This window comes from Mastigoproctus giganteus, chromosome 13 (genome assembly GCF_048544385.1).
Source record: "Mastigoproctus giganteus isolate SK-2022 chromosome 13, ASM4854438v1, whole genome shotgun sequence".
NCBI classification, from domain to species: Eukaryota; Metazoa; Arthropoda; class Arachnida; order Uropygi; family Thelyphonidae; genus Mastigoproctus; species Mastigoproctus giganteus.
Window position 1 is genome coordinate 35783741 of NC_143587.1, and position 23178 is coordinate 35806918.

Sequence of the window (23178 nt, forward strand, 5' to 3'; positions counted from 1 at the left end):
TTTTATGAAAAACCCCAAACACGAAAGGTATCAAAACCTATAGTACTTAGTACCGTGCATGGGTTGAAGGAGAAGTATGGGGGGGGGGGATGCCGGAAACTTTGCTCTAGAGACTAAACATGGATTTCACCACTTCAAGCCTCCAATAAGCAAAGCGGTGGTATTTCACCGGTTGATGAAAGTCATCTACCACCTTTAAGTGGTAGATGATATATTGATATACATCAGTATATCATCAATAAATACAGAAAACAACAATGGGCGGCTAAACACTGAACCAGGGGGTGCTCAACAGCCTAATAACATTAGTCTACAAAGAGTAATGCCCATTGATAACCACTCTGTCTTCTTCCACTCGACCATCCCTTTATCCATAGCAGTAACTTGCCCTTAACATCACACTGCTTCAATTTGTACAGCAGTATTTTATGTGCAACAGTATCAAAAGTTTCCCTGAAATCCAAGAATATGACATCAAAATTATTTTTTGCATCCAGTTCCTTTGTCACTGCATCATAGTATCCAATCAAATTGGTCAGAAAAGATCTCCCATTAACAAACTCACTGTGACTGAAGTATAACTGCATTTCTCTCTAGATGGTCCAACATCACTTCTTTAAAAGAACTTTCTAGTGGCTCCATTAATATTCCTAGAACAGAAGTCAAGCTAACAGGTCTGTAATTACTCATGACACCCTTTGATCCCCCCTTCTGAATTGGAGATACATTGCACATCTCCAGTCCACAGGGACTTCTTGTGAATCCAAAGATGCTCTCATAATTATGGCTAGGGATTTGCTTACCTCCTTTGCTTCCTTTCTTAATATAACTGGACAGATCTCATCCACCCCAGGTGTCTTTTTTAAGTTTAACTTTGACAATTTCTTTTCCACTTTCCCCTTAGTGATTATAAAATCATTTATCTCCCTGGCAGAGTGTGATAAATTTCTGGCATCCACTTCCCTAAAGAATCCCTCATGTATGAATGTAGATGCAAAATACCTATTCAGTTTGTCAGCAACCTGAGCAGGATCATCAACAGTTAAATCATCAATATCAAGTGAACCAATATCATTTGCCCACCCTTTAGTGTTTACATTAATAAAGAGGTTTTTGCTGTTTTTCTTTGCATCCTTTGCCAAAGATTTCTCATAATCTGTCCTTGCTTGCCTAACCCCCTTTGTGACACTTTATTGCAAACTAGTTTATATCTACCACAGGATTCTGTATCACTTGACACTTTATATGTATCCCATGCACTTTTCTTCTCTGCCACATGTCTCATTAGATCATCTGACATCCAATTAGGTCTAAGCCTTGAACAGTATTTCTTAGTTGGTATGAAAAGATTAATAGTTTCAGTGATTATTTCCCTGAATGTTTCCCACTTAGAATCTGTTGTTGGTAACTCTATTAGTTGGTCCCACCATACAGAATTTAAAAACTGTCTAAGACCACTGAAGTCTCCTTTATTAAAACAAAAACACCCTTGTCTTTACCCTAGATTCAACTATGGCCATCACTAACAGGCAAATCATTTGTAGCGAGCTTCGTATGAGAGGTCTTTAAGCACAACAACTGTCTCAGTTCCTTTACCTTGTTTAAAAATACCTCTGTACACAAAAGGACTCCAACTGAATTTATGGTAAATACAATCGGACCTCTCTTTAACAAACTTCCATATAGTGAAATTTTCTAGGAAGCAAACCTTTTTGATCTCCCATTGGTCATTACATTGAAAGTAGTTTCCGTATAATGAACTGATTTTGAGAGACCTGGGTACACAATGTTCGCATGTCTGGCCTTTAGGCAATAGAGCTGACGCTGTAGAGTAGAAAGCAGAAATTAAGAGCTAAAAGGATTAAGAATTAATCCCTTTAGCTTTAACAGTTAAAGGCATTAATGCCACGAATTAAGAGCTAACACAATTTACAATTTAATGGTGCCTGTAAAACCCTGCAGGAAGAAACTGGCTGACCACGGCATGGGATAGAAAAACACAGAAGTTTGGGAGAGGCCTTTACCCAGCAGTGGGTCAGCAATGGTTAAAAAGAAGTAAAACTTATATAACTTATACAGTAATATGCCAAGAAGTCCCGCTGGTCAGCTGTGCACAGCCATTGGCAAAGATTAGGACATATTCCCGATGCAGGCATTGGCTCTGATCAACCTACTTTCTACCGTAAGCATCCTATTAGAGAATTAGGAGATAGTGATTTTCCTCTATCTCGAACTTCATCTGTTCTTTCAAAGCAATGAGCCATCCACACTTTCACTAAATTTCACCTGTCTCTGTTTACATGGTAGTTACAAGTGGTCCCTAATTTCAGCTTTGTGTTAACTGCTGTGCAAGTAACCTTACAGTGTCTAAGAGAAAATCCTTGAAAGCAGTGTGAAAAAGAAGTGGAGGTGCTTAATAATGTAGATAGGAGCATTAAAAAAAAAGAAAAAGAAATTCCTTTAAAATTTGGTATTGTTGCCGGTAGTTTGTTAACATTTTGAAAAACTGTTTCGATTTTCAAACCATTTGAAGAAATGGGACCAGTCAGAAGCATGCGAAATTATGCCTTTGGGAAGATGTAGACGAATCAGTTTTTAAGTGGATGAAGTTGATTCGAGACCAAAACATGCCAATATCAGGGCTATTAATAAAAGAAAAGGCTATAGAGTATGCATCTTTTCTGGGGCACAAAACATTCCAAGCCAGTTCTGGTTGGCTGGATAAATTTAAAGAGTGTCATGGCTTACTCGAAAAAGTTATTTTGATGAAAGTGGAGTTGCAATCGAAGAAGAAACCGTTTCTTCCCATTGGAAAGAAGCAATTTTGAAAAAAAAGTATAAAGGATTACTAATCCAAAGACATTCAACGTTGATGAAACAGGTCTATATTTTAAATGTTTGCCGAACAAGACACTGCCTTTGAAAGGTGATAAATGTGTAGGTGGTAAAAATAGTAAAGAGAGAATTACACTCTTTGTTGCAAATATGGCTGGTAATGAAAAATTGAAGCTTTTGGTAACATACAAAAGTAAACAACCCCTATGTTTCAAAGGAGTAAAGTCAGAGTTGGACTAAAACAAAAAATCTTGAATGACAAGTGAAATTTTTGAGAAGTGGATTTTAAATTTCGATAGAAAGATGACCAAAGAAAACAGAAAAATCGCGTTGATTGTCGACAATTGCCCTTCCCACCTTCACTCGGTAATTTAGAAACTAAGTGTGAAGCTTGTTTTCTTCCATCTGAATAATTCGTCTTAACAGCAGCCGGTGCTGAATTTACATATAAGCTAAACAAGCTACACCTCACGTTCCAAAAGGCCTCATTCCATCTTAAAAATTCCTTTTCTAATATTGTCACAGGTAAACAGTAAGGGAGAAGGCCACATACATGTTATAGTTTAGGGCTACAAGTTTAAATCCAGCCATGACTGCAGACAATGGACCAAGGCATTATCAAGAATTTGAAAATGCACTACCAAAAGTTCATACTGAAAAAAATTATGCAGGTCGACCATCACTAATCTGGAAACGTTGGGACCTGTGGGGTGCCGGATTAGTGAGTTTGCAGGATCACCAGTGGTTATTTTAGCACATACAGTTCACCCAACAGCTAACCACCTCTTTCTACCTTTCATACGTTGAATGCCAAGCCAGTTTAAGAAAAAAATTCCCCAGGGACCAAAAAATATTTAGCAAATAATTTGATTAGTAATTCTAAAATAAAAATTGTAATGTCAGTGTTGTCATTTTTTTCTTTTAAAATATAAAAAAGAGAGACTTTTTTTAAGTTGCATATATGTGGCTGATGTGGTCCAGTAGGTTACTTTATTTCTTGAGAAGCCATATCTGGCCATATGTGTAACACTATTACGGCATACATATGAAGGTCGTTTGTGATTAGTTTATTGCACGTGCTGCAATACAACTAATTGCAAAAACATAAACTCTCTAATGGCGCAATAAGTTTGTCAGTATTGTTAGAGATTTTGTGAAAATAAGTTCGTTAGCGCGCTGTATTCATGTGCTAACGAACTAACGCTAACAAACATAACACAATGTGTATCCATCATATTGTGTTGTGTTTTTCCGCAAGTTTGTACAAGTGTGTTCTAAAAAAAAAAAAAAAAAAAAAAAAAAATCTATAAAGGAATGGCTAAAAGAAAATTAGTAAAATTAGTAAAATTAGTAAAAATAAGAGGAACTAACTGAGAGAAACTGATGGAATTTACAATTACAGGTGACCCCCGCTTAACGCTGATCATTCGTTCCGGAAAAACAGAGCGCTAAGTGAATCTGCGCTAAGCGAGCGCCGCTTTCCCATAAGGTAACATATGTATTTATGAGCTGCGGTCAGTGCCATAGGATATTTCCTAATGAATAATAAACAGTAATGAAAAGATGCACAAATGTCGGTCAAAATATTTAATATTCAAATATTTGCACATATAAAATATTCTGCATTGCATACGTATAATTATGTGGTAACTACTTGCGTATCAAAAGTAAATTTAAAATTCCAATTAAAATAATGAATTTAATTTAACTGATGAATTTAATCATGAAAAATGTGTGGATTTTGAGTTGAACTTTGGCCCTCTTCCAAATAAACTAAAAGGGTTATTAATTGTAAATCCCCCGCAGCATTACAACCAACAATAAAGTCAACCAATCCTTCACCGCTTTGAAACCTGGCATGTTTTTTTCTTCTTTCAATATGAAACTTCTTTTAGGCATTCATTTCCACAAAAGTCCTGCTTCAGCTATGTTAAAAACTTGTTGAGAAGTATAACACATAATACCCCTCTTCAATAATTTTAACAAAAGTTCTTTTTTGAAAGTTTCGGCTCCTTGATCTGCACTTGCGGCTTCTCCCTGGATTTTAAATCTATTCAACCAGCCCTTACCAGTTTTAAATGGTTCTACATTTTTTTTTTTTTTAGGAGAGTTTTCTTCAGATCATCATATTGGCTAATCTCTTTCTCTCTCTTTTTTTAATATTTAACTTAACTGAATTCTGCATTGGAATATTATCTTCAATAAAATTAAAGTCTTTCCATTTCAATCCTAATAGCCAGCCTAGTACTAGTTGCTTGCAGTGGAACAGCTATCTTTCCCGCTGCAAAAATGAATTCTTTATTTTTTTTATAATTGTTCTTACAGTTAAAGTTGCAAGTCCTAAATTATGGCACACATCCGTTTGTCGTTGACCGGAATCGATTCGCTTCAAAATGTCTAATTTACTTTTCAAATTCAGTCTTTTTCTTACATTTATAGTCTTCGTACTGCACCCAGACGTTGTCGCTTCTTCATTCCTATCAGTCATTATTAGCTCTTCGAAAATGTAACTGCGTTGGCTGAATTAATTATGATACAATGTTCAAGTAAACTTTCCGTTACGCACGATGTCTAATAATCTACTGAGTGATGACTAGACTACGGATAAATGCATATAACGCAAATATTACAAGCAATATACTTGATCATTTTTTAAAATGTTGATCGCGGAACTACGTAACAAGTCACTGTACTGAAACTAAATTAGTGTGCGAGAAAATTTTACCGAGCATGGGAAAATTTCTCAAGTCGGCGTGGGAAACGTTTTAATGCTGTTTTGCTATTCATTTTCAAGCTACCGACTCCATCAAATGAAACGATTTCGTTAATATGTCAAAAATGTAATCTGTAAAAGAGAGTTATAGTGATCTGTGACAGCGTTAGTGAGATACGGGTTATAATATAAGAACAGCGTTATAGCGAATCAGCGTAAAGCGAACCGCGTTATAACGGGGGCCTGCTGTAAGCAGAGTTAAACTTCACAGGACACACCACTGTAGAGTTTTTTCAGATGTTCAACTTTATCTGTTATGGACAATGTACGGTGTTTACACTTTACACCACGAGAGGTACTTTCTTAATGCATTGGAACCATGGCTACAGCTAAATGTGAGCAGGTTATAATAATAATAAATGCGGAAAAACAAGTGGCAATGGCTTGCCAGTGTTTACGAGTTCGCTCTAACAGCTGATGCTGCAACCAACACAACCAAAACCAGGGGCAAAGGCTGATGACGTTGTAGAGCAGCAGATATTATCTTTTAAGGGCACAAAAGGTGATATTGTTGTACATGTTGGCACTAATGATATTAAGAATAGGAGACCAGTGAAATTATTAAACAAGTATAGGTCACTGTTGAAAAAAACCCGTGAATTAGGGTTGAATTTGAAAGTGTCTGCAATTCCGCCCAGACACGATAGGAGAGAGTATATGATGAGAGCCTTATCGATCAATTCGGCCCTGGAGAGATTGTGCAAGGCTCAAGGGGTTGAATTTTTCTCAGCCTGGTCTATGCTTGTTAACAGGAGAGACTGCTTCTACAGGAATGGGATACACTTAAATAGAGAGGGTGCAAGAATATTTGCTGATGATATTGAGGCAGTGTTAGGTGGGTAGGAAAACTGCTAGATTCGAGGGATACATGGACTAACAGATTAACAGTAGCCGCTGGCAGAGGTGAAAGTGATTCTTGCATTGCTTCTATTGGAATGAGCAGCAGCCTGGAAAACAAGATGCAGGGGATTTCACAGACTGCTGGGAGTCACTGTGGTACAAGTACACACATGGGTTGTGTTAGAGTAGCTAAAAATAGGAACAGGCGCATGTATACTTGCGCCTACACCAATGCTAAATAATTTGGTAAATAAATTTGATGAATTTCAGGTGTTGGTCAAAACATCAAAGACTAATATTGTTGGGATATCTGAGACGTGGTGTCACACAGATATAAGGAATGCAGAATTGGAATTTGGGAGTACAATGTGTACAGGAAAGATAGACAGGAGAGGAAGGGAGGAGGGATTATGCTGTTAGTTAAGAAACACAAAATCCAAGAAGGTACAGCCAGTCGACATCGCTGGACAGTGCAGTGTTGAGTCAGTTTGGTGTGACAGAAGCACTGGGAAATCAAATTTGAGACTAGGAGTGTAGTAGTAGTAGTAGTGGCATGTGATGAAAGAAAGCAAGTGTATGAGCTTATGCAGCATCGGCCAAAAAAAAAAAAATTTGCAAAACAAATCCCTGTAAATGTTTGTCCAGTTCCTCCTTAAATTTATTTAATCTATCAACTTCCACAACAACAGATGGAAGTTTGTTCCAGCAATTAACCACCAGCTGGCTAAAGGCAAATTTCTGTACATCTATTCTAATCACTCTGATGAGTATAATAAAAAAACTGTACAGGGAAATAGAGTTGGCCAGTAAATCAGAGAGTCTTATAATTGGGAGTTTTAATTTCCCAGATATTGAATGGAATTTGTGGGTTGGTCACTCACACACCAGCAAGGCTTTCGTGTATTTATTGGATGACTGTTTTCTACATCAGCATGTTCGGGAGGCAACTAGAGGGAGTAATACTCTTGATCTGATTATGAGTATTGATTCTTCATGCATTAAGAATCTGCAGATAAAGGAACCACTAGGTCGCAGTGATCACAGTGTGCTGAAGTAGGATTTACTCAAAGAGTTAACTACCATTAGGGGTAAAGGGAAGGGTTTTTGCTTTCGTAAAGGTGACTACGGTGGTCTGAGACAGTATTTAAATTCTATACGGTGGCACAAACTGATGATGTTACCAACAGCAAATTCTAAATGGGAAGCATTCAAAGAATTAATCTTCAAAGCTACTAGGCTTTACATGCCAACTAAGAAATATATCGTGGACTAATGTTATTAGTGGAGTCCCTCAGGGCTCAGTGTTGGGTCCATTATTGTTTTCTGTATTTATAAATGATATTGATGATGGTATATCAAGCTTAATGTCTAAGTTTGCAGACGATACAAAGGTTGGCAGGGTTGTCAAGGACACTACTGACACTATGCTGCTGCAACAGGATCTGGAAAGGTTGAGCAGATGGGCTGAGAGGTGGCAAATGAAGTTTAACATTGACAAATGTAAAGTACTACATATGGGAAACAGCAACCCCAGAGCAACGTATCAACTCTGTGGTACTACACTGACAGTGGTAGAGAATGAAAGGGACTTGGGGGTGGTTGTGCAGGCAGATATGAAGTTCTCTGAGCAGTGCAGACAGGCTGCAAGAGTAGCTCATGGAGTATTGTCAATGATATACAGGAATTTTTCCAGCAGGGATAAGGAGGTGATTATTCCCTTGTATAAGGCAATGGTCAGGCCACACCTAGAGTACTGTATACAGGTCTGGAGGCCACATTTCAAGAAGGATGTAGAGCTGCTGGAACAAGTACAGAGAAGGGCAACAAGATTATGAATGGAACAAAGGGGTGCTCTTACGAAGAAAGGCTTAAGTTTTGCAAATTACAGTGTCTGGAGACTAGGCACCAGCGAGGTGATCTGATAGAGGTGTATAAAGCCTTGAATGGTTTAAGCATGCTCAATGCTGATGGGATTCTTCCTCTAGCTCAGAAAATCACCTGAGAGGGCATAAATTCAAATTGAGGAAAGACAGATGTAGGATAGACGTGCGAAAATTTGCCTTTAGCCAGCGGGTGGTTGGTTGGTGGAACAGACTTCCATCCCTTGTGGTGGAGGTTGATAGCCTAAATAAGTTTAAGGCTCAGCTGGACAGGTATTTTGAACGAACAGAGGGGTGAAGTGGAAGTGGGTTTTTTTTTTTTTTTTTTGCTGATGCTGCATAAGCTTGCTTTCTTGCATCAAATGCCTCTACTAATGCTAATGCTAATATTGTTCAATGTCTAAATTTAGGCCTAAATGGATGTCAGATGACTAATAAGACATATGGCAGAGAAGAAAAATGCATGGGATATATATAAATTAATGGGTAACATGGAAGCCTATGATAGATATAAGCTAGTCTGTAACCAAGTCACAAAGGAGGTTAGGCAAGCAAAGGCAAATTATGAGAAATCTTTGCCAAAAGATGTAAAGACAAACAGCAAAGAGTTCTTCACCATTGTAAATTCTTGAGGAAAGGGGATGAATCGGATTAGTCCACTGGATATAGATGGTCCTGCTCAGGTAGCCAACAAACTAAATAAATTTTGCATCTACAGTCACACATAAAGAGTTATTCAGGAAGGGGAATGCCAGAGGTGAACTAAACTCTGGCAGTGAGCTAGATGATTTTGTAATAACTGAGAGGAAAGTGGAGAATAAATTGTTGAAGATAAACATAAGAAAGGTGGCACCTGGGGTGAATGGGATCTATCCAGTTATATTAAAGGAGGCAGCAAAGGAAGTAAGCAAACCCTTAGCCATAATTGTAAGAGCTTCCTTCGATTCAGGGGAGGTACCCATGGACTGGAGATGTGCAAATGTGACCCCAATTCACAAAGAGGAGTGTCAAAGGGAGACAAGTAATTATAGACCTGTGAGTTTAACTTCTGTTCCAGGGAAATTAATGGAGGCACTGGTTAAAAAAGCACTGCAGGATCATCTAGACAAGACTTCAGTTATAGCTCGGACACAGCATGGGAGACCAGTTTCATTGAATACCATGATGTGGTCACAAAGCAACTGGATGCAGGGAATAACTTTGATATCATATATTTGGATCTTAGAAAGGCTTTTGATACTGTTGCACATGGAAGACTGCTGCACAAATTGGAGCAGTGTGGCACTGGAGGCAAATTGCTGCTATGGATAAAGGTTTGGTTGAGTGGAAGAAGACAGAGTGGTAATCAATGGACACTGCTCTTCGTGGACTAATGTTATTAGTGGACTCCCTCAGGGTTCAGTGTTGGGTCCACTGTTGTTTTCTGTATTTATAAATGATATTGATGATGGTATATCAGGCTTAATGTCGAAGTTTGCAGACAATATGAAGGTTGGCAGAGTTGTTATTGACACTAATAACAATATGCTGCTGCAACAGAATCTAGAAAAGTTGAATAATCACCTGATAGGACATAAATTCAAATTGAGGAAAGACAGTTGTAGGATAGATGTGTGGAAGTTTCCCTTTAGCCAGCAGGTAGTTGATTGGTGGAACAGACTTTCATCTTTTGTTGTGGAAGTTGATAGCTTAAATAAATTTAAAGCTGAGCTGGACAGGTATTTCGAACGAATGGAGGGGTGAAATCAGAGCCCTTTTTTTTTTTTTTTTTTTTTGGCTAATGCTACATAAGCTTGCTTTCTTGCATCATGTGCGTCTACTAATGGTAAAACAGCAGCAGCAGGACGGTACGCCGACTCGGGAAATATGAAATTATGTCCAAATTACCGCAGTAACCGGATTACCAGTTGCTGTTGTTGTTGTTTGGTTTTTAGGAGCATTAGCAACTAAGGCCATATTGCTCCAGGATATGCGGTGGTCATTCCTTAACCTTTCCGCATCCTCCGTATTTGGTGGTGACGGGCTCGAACCCCGGTCTAATCAAGAAGCGTGTGCTACGCACTGCTGCTCCTTCCCACCTGGCTACGGAGGCGCCTAGATTACCAGTTGCTGGATTAGTGATGGTCAACCTGTACTGAGAATAGAAACCAACCAACCTATAGATTTGTGGATGTGCATATCAGAATGAGTGAAAGTGTGGAGTTGAGATGAGACGGAAACAAAAATTAAAAATTGTTTTGCAAAAGCAGGTTTTACTAAAATGCTAATTAACAGAGATGAGAGGGATGAACTACTAGAAGACATTGAACAATCTTGGAAAGAGGTCCTAGTGAGGTTTGAACAATGGAGAAATTGTTCTTGACGAATTTTTAATAGTTGATAATGATGTCATAATAGCCGAATATCCGAACTCCAATATCTTGGAGCGTATTTAAAGAACTAGTGACAATATCGATGATGAGTGAAAATGAGGGCAATATTAAATATTCCAAACAAGAAACAAGCATTTGAAACTTTGCAATCAAGGCCTTCAGTGGGAAGAAAATGTAACAGAAAATATATCTCAGTGGTTAAAGTTTAAACAAATTTGAACATTTTTATGAATGGTATACAGTAGAATCCAGTATAAATGAAGATTAATGCAATAAAGCATCATATGTTTAAGAGTGTAAGTATTCTATATAATATTGGTGTAAAAACACCATAGAAAACTCCTAAACGAAAAAACTACGTTTGTAGTTTGAAGGGGCATCACTTCATCAGTATCTCACACTGCACTCCTCCCTCACAACGAGCTGCCATGTGTTGCACTACCTCTAGTGCAACAATAGTCTTCTCTTTTAGTGAAGCATTACTTATTTGAGATAGTGCAATACATGGCAACTCGTTGTGAAGGAGGAGCAAAACATGAGACACAGACAAAATGATGCCCCTTAAAACCACAAATGTAGTTTTCTCCTTTATGAGCCCTCTATGGTGTTTTTAAACCAATATCATATAGTAGAATCCAGTGTACAACAAAAAATAACCAAATATTTTACAATATAATTCTTAAAAGTATATTAGTATATTTTGTGCATCATGTACATATTCATTTCTTAATATGTATGTATTAATAAATTCTCTTAAAATGTTAGAAAATGTAATCATTCCCACATTTTTCTGATTTATTTCCCATCTTTTACTATATTTTGGAATTTACAGTATTTTTTATTGTTGAAAAGGTCATATTCCTTTATAACAAAATTTCTGCATAATGAATTTTTTCAAGGGAACGATCAATTTCGTTATTTTTTATTTTATTTTATTTTTTATTTTTTTATGTAAACCCCAAACACGAGAGGTATTGGAACCTATAGTACTTAGTACCGTGCTTGGGTTGGAGGTTGAGAAGATGAAAGAAGATATTTGTTGACATTGAACTTGAACTTCTGTAGACTGTAATTTTCAGGAAATACGTATGAAGGAAGGTTGTTCCAGGAAACGGCAGTTGAATGAATGAATGAGGAAGATGAAAAGTTGGTTCTGTGAATTTGAAATTGGACAGTAAATGGATGATGGCTGGTGGCGGCACGTGTTCGGACTATTTTGAAAGAGAGTGGGAATTATAGAAGCCAATTCAGAAGAACAGTGCCCATGGAAGTATCTGTAGAGTTCATCTATGAGAATGTGAGTGGAGAGACTCTGTTAGAGATGAATCATTAATTAACCTAACTGCCCTCTTCTGAATGGAATCAAGAAGCCTGAGAGAGGTTTTGGTGCACCACCCCGGATGTGGGAACAATATTCCATGGCAGGGCAGATTTGCGATTTATACAGAGTGAGCAGCTGTTTGGAAGAAAAGTAACGTCGAGAGCGAAAGAGAAAACCAAGTTTTAGATGCAGAGGAAGCAATATTTGTAATGTGCTTGTGCCAAGAGAGATTAGAAGTCAGGGTAATCCCCAAAAGAGATATATCATTTTGCCTAGAAATTGAAGTGTCACTAACGATAAATATAGGAGCAGAACAATCCTTTTTGCGAGATATAAGACAAGACTGAGTTTTAGAAGGGTTGAAATCAACTAAGTTGTCTTTGCCCCACTGGAGAATTACCCGAAGATCGGCATTTAAGGAATTGGTAGCAGATTTTCGAGAAATTGAAGCTGATTGAGAAGGGCAAGATTTCTCAGAATGGAAAGTGAAATGCAATGTGCTATCATCAGCAAAACTATGGATAGGATTTCCAGCCAATGGAAGAAGGTCATTAATATACAAGAGAAAAAGAGCGGGGGAAAGAACTGAAGCTTGGGGGACACCGGCGTTAGTGGAGAAGTTAGAAGACAGAGCCCCATCTACCATCACCCTCAGTGAGCGATCAGAGAGAAAACTGGATAACCAGTTACTAAAAACAGTTGGCAAACCATAAGATGGAAGCTTCTTTAGAAGACCTTTATGCCAAACACGATCGAAAGCCTTTGAGATGTCAAGAGCAACTACTTGTGTTTCACCAAACCTTTCCATTGAATTAGTCCATAAATGGGTAACATAAGCCAGAATATCACAAGTGCATCGATACTGATGGAATCCATACTGGCGATCGTTGATCAGACGGAAAATTTCTAGGTAGTTTAAGAGTTGGCAGTTAATTGATTTCTCCATTACTTTAGAAAGAGTAGAAGTAATTGCAATGGGACGATAATTGGATGGGAGGGATTTGTCACCCTTTTTATGAACTGGCTGGATATGAGCAAATTTCCAAGCAGAAGGAAAAACACCTTTGGTATAAGAAAGTGAAAAAAGTCGGCAAAGAATAGGAGTAAGTTCAGGACCACAGGTTTTGAGAACAAGTGGAGAAATACCATCAGAACCTGGAGCTTTCTTAGCATCAAGATTCGTCAAAATCCTTCTGACATCCTTTTGCCGGAAGACCACAGGAGGCATTGAATGGACCGTGTTGGGAATGGTGGGAGGTGTTTTACCAAGATCATTAATACATGAGTTGAAAGAAAAATGGGATGCTAGCAGGTCAGCTTTATCCTTGGCTGAAGTGACAACAGAACCATCTGGTTTGGACAGAGGTGGTAGCAGAGATGGGCAAATATTGCGGCCAATAGCTTTGGCAAGAGACCAGAATGCTCGGTTACCATTAGGGCAAGAAGCAAGTTTTCTACTCTTAGCCTGTTCAAACTCTAGTTTGGACTGATTAATAACTGCGTTACAATTGTTGCGTGCTTTGGTGTAGGCAGAAAATGAAACTGAAGAATTAGAAACAAGCCAATTAGGATATGCAACATTCTTCTCTTGAACAGCCTTAGCACATTTATTGGAAAACCAAGGTTTAGGACGAGATTTTAAAGTGGAGTGTGGGATAAAGGATTCCACTCCTGCAAGAATAATTTCACTGACATGACCTGAGCAAATGTTGATATCAGAAGTTTTGAAACAGTAATCCAACCAAAGAAAAGAAGAAAAGAAATCTTGCAGGTCATCCCATTTTGCATTCGTGTAATGCCAAACAACACGAGGTTGGGAATAGCCATGAGATAAAGACACCATTGGAGAAGAGACAATCACCAAGTTGTGATCTGAAGTGCCTAAAGGAGCTCTCACTTCGACCGTGTACTTAGAAGGGTTGTTTGTGAGAAAAAGATCAAGCGTGTTGGCTGTATGATTAGGATTGTCCGGTATTCTTGTAGGTAAATGAACAATCTGTGCAAGGTCATTAGTAATTGCAAAAGCCTCGGCATCTCAAACAGCTGGGTCGATGTGACTAGAAAACAGAAGCCAGCTGGAGTTGTGAACATTAAAATAACCAAGGAAAATTACCTCACTGTTAGGAAAGTTGGACTGAAGAAAGTCAAGTTGCAAAGAGAGGAGGTCAAAGGGCTCCAAGTGATTAGTGGAGTTGGGAGAACAATAGAGACAACAGATGAATTTGACAAAATGAGGTAGAGAGATTTTAAGCCAGAGAAGATCAAAGAGAGGAGATTCCAAATTGCCAAGTCTCTGACAGGGAATATCAGAACGGACATATGCACAAGTACCACCTTTGAGGTGAAAGGAATCATACAGCGAATAATTTGGGCATCTGAGATGAGCAGTAGTTGAATCAACCAATAATTGAGATTCTGTCAGAAAAAGTACATGGGTTTTGGCAGACTGCAAGTGGAAATGGACATCGTTGAGATTAGAATTGAGACCACGTATATTTGTGAAATGAATTAGGAAGTGCTTGGGAGGTTTAGATCTTTTCGCAGATAAGCTTGCTCTATTAGTTTGACAATTCATGGTGTATTAAATAGTAAGAAAAAAGTGGGTGGGACATGCTGTATGAAGTAATGAAATTTTTGGATATGGCGTACACATGGTAAGAATATACCCAGATCCTTGACATAACGTGGCTTCGACAATGCTCCCCGCGTACACACTACTCGGACTCCTCCAATCACTATCTGGCAGAGTAGAGGTAGCAAGATTATACACTAGCTGATCCAGAAGCCTCCTAGAGAGTTACCAATAGGTTCGGTGCGGTGTACTAACTAGCGGCCGCCCTGCAAACACCGTTTTAGAGCTGTACTCTCAAAACAAAAGGAATATTGGATCTCGCCACGATGTTCATCATAACCTCAAAAGTCATCAATCATACTGCATGATGGAAGAGGTAGGGTTGACCGGAACTTAGCTCTAGAGACTAAACATGGGTTCCATATGGGTTATATAGAGGTCTGACTGTAGTATGTTGAGTGGAACTAAAACAATGAGCCACAATGTTGTTCACTAATGAATAAAGTACTCTATCTCAAACTTTTATATTTGGAGAGAAGTTTCATCCCACTAACACTGTGGAAAGTGACATATTTGCAAGCAAAAATTTAATGTTGTGGACTGAAATTAATGTCAATACAATTTCACTTAAGAAGATAAATGTAACTCAAAATAAAACTTTGCATGTTCAATATCAAAAAATAACTGTCATTAATTTCGTCATCAGCAAGTCACAAATGAATCCATAAAAATAATACACTCAAAATAATTTTAAGATACAGCAGATCCAATACAAAAGCTTATAGCTGAATATATTATCTTCAAGTTGGAAACATAGATTCCAACATGTTTGGTGGTATGTGCAATTATTTAAGGGATACAAATTATTTGAATAAAACAGAACAATAAAAGAAATATAAAATTATTATTAATTGCACTTTTAATTACAAACCTGTTAACTAAAAGAGACATAAAAATATTAGAAATTTTAATGCAGTGCAGAAAGGAGATAATGCATTAACTAAATCAATGCTGTTGTACATAAAATCCAACATAAATAAACATGGAGTGATGTAAGATTTTTTTTTATTCACCTTGTAGTGATAAAAGAAAAGTAATATGACCATAAGGCACTACTTATGGTACTGAAAGAAGAATAAGGGGAAAAAATTCATTAGTCTTCAATTCAACATTTAAATGCAACAACCATTACGGCAACTGAGAATTTCTTTCTGTCCTGTGTCTGTGCTTGATAAAAAGGAAGTTCAGTGTGAACATTTCCTGATTAGCAATTTTATTTGGCAGCATCCAGTTCTTTCTCAACAAATACTGTTTTTATACTGCATTAGTGTTTCTCTCCCTATTAAATCAGTTAAACTTGGGAAATACTGCCTCATAACTATGCTACATTTTTCCTCCATTACTGATATGGAATAAATATCTCGCATTTTCACTCCACATAGTGGTTTTCTGTTGCAACTCACATACAGCACAATAAAAAATTAGGATAATATCTATAAATAGTTGGGCCATGCATATAAAATCCAGTTTTGCTCTCCCTTCCCCTCCCCTTTTGGGGAGGAAAGATTCTTGGAAAAACTAGCTTAAAAGTTTAATTCCTTTATTAAACCTAAGGTTCTCCTCTCCTAGTAGTTTAATGACTTTAAACAATCCTCATTGCAACAAAGACTATATAATTTTTTTTATGTGAAAATGAAATCTTAACTTTACACAATCAAATATTTAAATAATAATAATAATAATAATGAGTTGCATACCCTGAACAAAGCATTCGTCAAACCTTGCAAACCCCAATATGAGGCACCTGTAGCAGTAACACTAATGCAAATTTCTCCAACTTCATCTGTTTTACAAAGATATGGAGGGCCATTGATCTTTACAATTACTGCAACAGCTACCAAAATTATAATTTGATTAGGTCCATTTCGATTAATATACCTAAATCAAAATTAGCTTTTTCAGAAAAAATATTATATAAAAAGATTAATGAATAATTATAATTTCAAAATAATTTATTTTAATTTCACTACTAATGAGTAACAATACAGAAATGTATAATGTATGAAGAACAGTCTTAATGATTTTTTGATCGTGAGAGTTTAGATAATATTCTTCTACAGATGGCAAGGAGATATGCAACACTGCAGTACACGATCTGAGATCTTAACTAAGATGTAAAATACTGGTTGAGCTAATATTCAAGTTCCTCAGATTCTTTGATTTCTGTGGAATTAATTTTAACAAGATATAGTTGTTCTGCAAAAATTAATTCAGATGCTCACAATTTCATGTTGGTAGGTCTGTTATTAATATATCTTATAATACACTACAAGAGCCTACAAATGTAGACAAGGATAGAGTTTACACATGTATGATCCAAAGGAGGAAGAAAAGATTTTGTGAGTAATTGTCTTCACTTTTTTTATGCAGAACTAGAACCTAAGATCAGCGTGGTCTTGGGGATAAAATAGACACATGCATGTTGTGAGATTAAGTCTCCTTTTTGTAGTCTATTTCTGCTTGATTTAATGTTTCTGGGTAGTATTTGCACAAAGTTTCTCATCTTTTCTTTGCCATCACATTTTGGTTGAACATTATTTGAGGGAATACAGATGAAGCAGCTGTTGTTTATTCTGATGTTATACAGAGTAACTGATGAACCTTAGCAATAGAAGACCCATTATATGGATTTATTATTTCAGTTTTTATTTCTATTAAACACATTTTTATTGTTTTTTTTTTTTTTTGACAGAAATTAATTGTTGGTTGTACTAGTTTCCATGTTTGTTGATAAGAAATATTTAGTTCCCTTTGATGTTTTTGCCTTTAACATGAATATCTGCCAGTTTGTTCTTCTGAAGAGAATAAGTAATTTGCACAGATTTCTTTACACTGACAGACAGGTTAAGGAGTTGCAGGTACTGACCAGGGTTGTCACTAATTCAATGGTGTCCTGAATAATTTTTTTTATGGCATCACTGGGTTTGGAGGTGATTAATATTTTTAAATCACCTGCATATGACATGATTTTAGGAGTGATCTGAAGTAGAGCTGTAGCAAAACAGCAATGACCATTGATAATACTCTTCCTTAAAAGTATACCTATGGCTAGATGTGTAGAAGTTTGCCTTCAGACAGCAGGTAGCCGACTGTCAGAACAAACTTCCATCTGTTTTTGTGGAGGGTCATTTGAATAAATTCATGGAAGAACTAAACCAATTATTGGAGAGGATGGACAGATAAGGTGAGTTTTTTTTTTTTGTCTGGTGCTGTATAACCTTGTTTTCTTGCATAATTGAGTATTAGTAGTGGCAAATGATGAAGAAAGCAAGCTTATAAAGTATCAACCCAAAAAATACTGTTTTTTGGGTTGATACTGTTGAAATATGTACTGTTACACAAATAAGAGTGTCAGCCACATTAGTGATTGTAGAGAGTATCTTTTGGGGCAAGTATCTGTGAATCAAAAATTTGCAGATATGGAAGGAGAGCTCTTTTGATTATTTTTGTGATTACTGAGACAATTGTAATAGGTCTGCAGTTGATGTCTCACAAGGAGACATCAGCTGTAAGACCTATTACAATTGCCTCAACTCATTGTGAATGAGAATGATTTTGTGGGGATTCTCCAAATTCTAAACAGGCATATTTGACTGAAGCACCTCTTGATAATGTTCACCAGAGGAATGATATAAGCCTGGAGACCTTGATGATAAAGGTTTTAATGTCCATGAAGATAACATATCTTCAAGTTTAGATATGCTCTCTTCGTGGTTTATTATTTTATTATTTTTATTATTTGAGAGTTTATTATTTGTTAAATTGAATAGTAAAATCTACTGACATGTGATTTAAGAGTAGACACTGATTTTGTTCAGTTTTGCTTAGCCGACAGTTCTATAGAGCAACAGTTGAGGCTATGAAAATATTGTCTGAAATCTCTCTAGTTACTTCATTAGGATCGAGAGAATTTGTAGTTTTTTTGTAGGAAGAAATCTTTTGCTGGCCTAAATTCTGCTGAAGAAGAAGAGATCCCACATGTCTGCGTTTTGAGCTGGAAGATAACTCTTCTTTTCTTGCAGTTTAATAATGAAGGGGTAGCTTTAATAATGAAGGGGTAGCTTTTTTCTATTCCTTAAGGCATTTATATTTACTTTTAAATGCGACTTTAATTCATGTGTGAACCATGGTGTAGTACACATTGTTAAAGTGATCTCTTTGGATGCTGCTCCCTTGGTTAAATGTGTAATCCATTTTATTAAGTTGCACCGTGTTATTAAGTTTGAGCTGCTTCATGTTCAGAGAATCCCATAAGACAAAATATAAGGCCCTCCAGCACTTTGTCTTTATTAAGGAATTTTGGTGACAGAATTAATTTCTGTTTTCTTGAGATCAAAGGGTTTCTTTTAGCAGGTGGTAGGATGGATTGTGGTCTGATTTGAACTTAATAATAGAGCTCTATGTTGTGTATATGATATTGGTAAAGTTGAGTTCAAGCATTTGGTTGCCTCTGGTATGTGGAGGCACCTCCGTAGCCAGGTGGACAGGAGCAGCAGCAGTGCGTAGCACATGCTTCTTGATTAGACCGGAGTTCGAGCCCGTGATCACCAAATACGGAGGATGTGGAAAGGTCAGGAAATGACCACCGCATATACCCGGAGCAATATGACCTTAGTTGCTAATGCTCCTAAAAACCAAATAACAAACAAACAAACTGGTATGTGGGGCATCAATTCTAAGTCCAGATTGAGCATCATCCAAGAGGGATAAAATATCTTCTCGATTTGGGGAGGAGTAGGGTGAAATCTCAGAAATGATTATACTGCTTGCTCCTTTATGTATGGAGATGATCCAGCAAAGAATTTCACTGTTGTTGTTTGGTTTTTAGGAGCATTAGCAACTAAGGCCATATTGCTCTGGGAATATGCGGTGGTCATTCCCTGACCTTTCCGCATCCTCCGTATTTAGTGATGACGGGCTCGAACCCCGGTCTAATCAAGAAGCATGTGCTACGCACTGTTGCTCCTTCCCACCTGGCTACGGAGGCACCAAGAATTTCACTGATGCTATCTTCAGCTGGATTGTGTGGATGGCATAAAGTGAAGATTTCCAGAACGGAGCCATTCGTGTGATTCCATCATATTTATTTGAATTGGAGTTGAATGATTTCTTGATTGTGAGGTCATTCCTAATGATCATCATCATCATCATCATCTTCATCATCATCATCTTCATCATCATCATCATCATCATCATCATCATTCCTAATGATGATTCACAACCATCTCCTTTATGAGATTCACACAAAGTGAAGAAGGCAGTTGATTAGGTGGGGTAGAAAGCAGTGTTCTCAAATGCAGAGTTTTCCCAATTTCAAAAAGATAGATGAAAATGACTGATGGCGTCAATCAGCATTGCCAATAGGATAAGAAATTCATTTTTAATACTGCATACATTTTGTAGACAAGAGAGTGAGGAGAATGAGAGCATAGGCTTGTCTTGTGGGCACAGAAATCAACATAGGATGCACTGATACTGGCTTGTGACTGTTTTTTGTTTTTTTTTTGTAGTTGTTGGCGCATCGGCTTCTGTGGCCATAGTGCACCTCTCAAGGTTTTTTGCAGTACTTTGATCCAAGCCCGAGGCGGGATTCGAACCCGCGACCTTTGAGTTGCCAAACAGGCACTTTACCTACCCGCCTGGCCCAGTCGGCTTGTCACTTTGTAGCTACACAGCTGAAAAATTAGCCTGCATGCTATTCAAAGTGACTGTTGCTTTGGGTGTTTTTGGTCCACAGTATGACATGAGGGGCATCCCTTATGGTAAGAGGTCTAAGCTGAGGTACTGTTGTATACTGCCACTAAACAGTTCAACCCAGAATGAGGTATATGGGTGCTCGGTTTTGATTTTGTGGGTTTTCCTATATTTAGCTGAAGGAGTAGCTGTTTAATTTGACTTCCAGTGGTCTCTGGAATGAGATGGATTATAAAGATACTACATGCGTTCTTCCCAGCTGCGCTGACTTAACATATTTTAGTGTTGGGGGACAGGCTGCTGATACCCATAGTACTGCCTATTGTTGTTGGCTTTGTGTTTCTTAGTTTTTACAGATTTTTGGAGGATGTTACTAGGGGGTTTTGTAGGAGGGAACATTACTAGAGGGATTGTAGGAAAGGAATACAATGTGATGTGTCGCTCCTCTCATCCAAGCAATACATCACATCACCACAATGTGATATACTGCTTGGGTGAGAGGGATGACAATTTATGGAGGGAGAGGTAGTACATTGTTGATTTGTTGAAGTAGGGTCTTGGTGATTTAGAGGATATATGTAAGGGTGGGGAGAGGAGAAAGGCGGATGACAACGGAGTGACTTGGTAGTGATGGACTCTGGTGAACAATATGTTGAGAGAGGAATAGTTCTGAGATTGAGAAGTAACACATGCAGAGACAAATTCCTGGGCAGCAGGGCAAAGAGAAGGTTGAAGGTAGCTGTGTTGGGGATGAGCAGAAGAAAAAAGGCTATCATGATCGAGCCTGAGGGAAAGAATCATGTGGAAAGACCTGACTGGTTCATCCTTCAGCCCGAGTATGTACTCTTTAAACTTGGTGATGTCACCATGCAGCTTTCTGATAAACTGTTCTACTGAAGGCAGGGCAGTTTCAATTTTCTGGAAAAAAATATGAGGAGACAGCACAGTTTGAGTACTGGAGCCTTAGAGAGAGAGCTTTGGAAGGTAGATTATTGGCTGATTTTGGGAGAAAAGTTGTCGTGAATGGAGAGCAGAGGGAAGACAATTGTCTGAGTGAGAGGAGAGGAGGTGAGCTAACTGCATTGGGGAACTGTTAGGGAATGAGAATAATTTCTGACTTAGTCCCAGATTTCTAATGGTAATATACTGCCATTTAAGGTGATCAGAAGTGCCCAGACATTTTATACCTTTCAAGGAGCTATAAATTCCAAAAAATAAAATAAAATATGATGGGTGCCTGTGCAGGCTCTCTAGAATATTGCAAATATCTATTTTGATAGGTATAGTTTTTGCTGCATTTACAGTAAGCAAGATGAAGCACTGATGTTGATAAGGACACACAGAGTATTTGCAGTGAAGAAGACCCTTGAGAGGGAATTAAACTTGAAGGATGATGGAAAAGTCTACAAACAGGAGCATGCATACTTTTGCACAGCTCCTATTTGTAGAGGTTTGGCCCATGCTTGAATGGTGCACCTTTGTAGACAAAAGTAAAAACTTTAAATCTAGAACAGTTTTTGGAAATACAAAAGAAACCAGTTCAACAATGCTGAATTTTGTTGACAAACAAGCCATAGTAGTAAATGAAAAGACTGGGAAATAATATTATAATAAACTAAGAGAATTTTAGGAATTACTGCAGGTTTAAGTAGAAGCACTGAAACAGATGAATAACACAGTTGACACATCTATAAATAAGCAGAAATGCACCTAGTAAAATGTTTATTCATAATATGCTTCTACTTATTCTTCATTTTTTTAAATTATTTTTATTACTTTTACCATTCCAAACACTATTTTTTTAAATTCAAACTGCCATCTATAGTCTATTCAGAATTGGACATATATTTATATGGCTTTTTTTCTGCTGATTTTAGATCCTATAAATTTTTGTGCAAACTTTTGAAATACTCTATAGATACTTCCTCTAGGCATGCAATTTATAGTACGCTGAGGATATATAAACTTGTTTTCTTGCATCAAATGCCTCTACTAATGCTAATTTCAGCAGTTGTTTAATATGTTTAGAGGTTTGTAGTAATAGTATTAGCCATAAGTATTAGCATTTGCTATAGCAAGGAAGTTCCAGGCTTTTACTGCACTAGAACTTAAAAAAAAAAAAAAAAAAAGTGTTTCACTACTCATATAGGTACTGATCGAGCAGACCTTTGAATTTTCCCATTATCACCATCAACTACATATGGATGGAACTTATTCTAGCAATTTAACAACTTGCTGATTGAAAGAAAACTTTCTACAATCAGTCTATAGCTTTTCTTTGAGTTGATCCCAGTTCTAGAATTGTTTATAACAATGAAATTTACACCATCGTACTTTCCTTGGCACACCTTTACAATATTAGAAGACTTGGACAATCGTTGAATTTTATGGCCTCAGTTTACGAGAGCATAAAAGCCAGAGTTTCTTATATCATTATGCATTAGTATTTCTTTTCTCTACTAAAAAAATAATAATATTAAAGCATAATTATATGAGAAAACAAGAGCAAATATTAAGTTCACATTTTTTTAGTAAAATTTATGGTTAAAAGGGATAAGTATGACATTAATTGCTTTACTCTTTAAATTCAATTTTTATTATCTCTCAGAATGATAACACATGTGAGTATTGTGACTACCAATTCAAAAGATTAAAGGAAAACTACATTTCATGTATACAACTGTAATCAGGGCTATTCACACTGAGGAGGAAAATTATTTTGAAGGGTTACTTGGAAGGTAGATTATTTTTAAATCAATATTTGCTTTAAAAATAATCTGTTACTGTAAAAGCCAGAAATCCAATACACCTTTGGATTTACCCATTCACTG

At 37.2% G+C, this 23178-nt stretch overlaps 1 protein-coding gene across 1 annotated transcript in view; it reads right to left on the reverse strand.

Moving 5' to 3' along the window:
* The window catches only part of LOC150075966 (disco-interacting protein 2-like), a 579017-nt gene that overhangs the window by 132776 nt on the left and 423063 nt on the right, over nucleotides 1-23178 (reverse strand). Inside the window, exon 21 of the mRNA XM_090387840.1 lies at nucleotides 16351-16487. Within this exon, the coding sequence (XP_090243966.1) occupies nucleotides 16351-16487 (137 nt within the window). The remainder of the gene's footprint in view (nucleotides 1-16350; nucleotides 16488-23178) is intronic.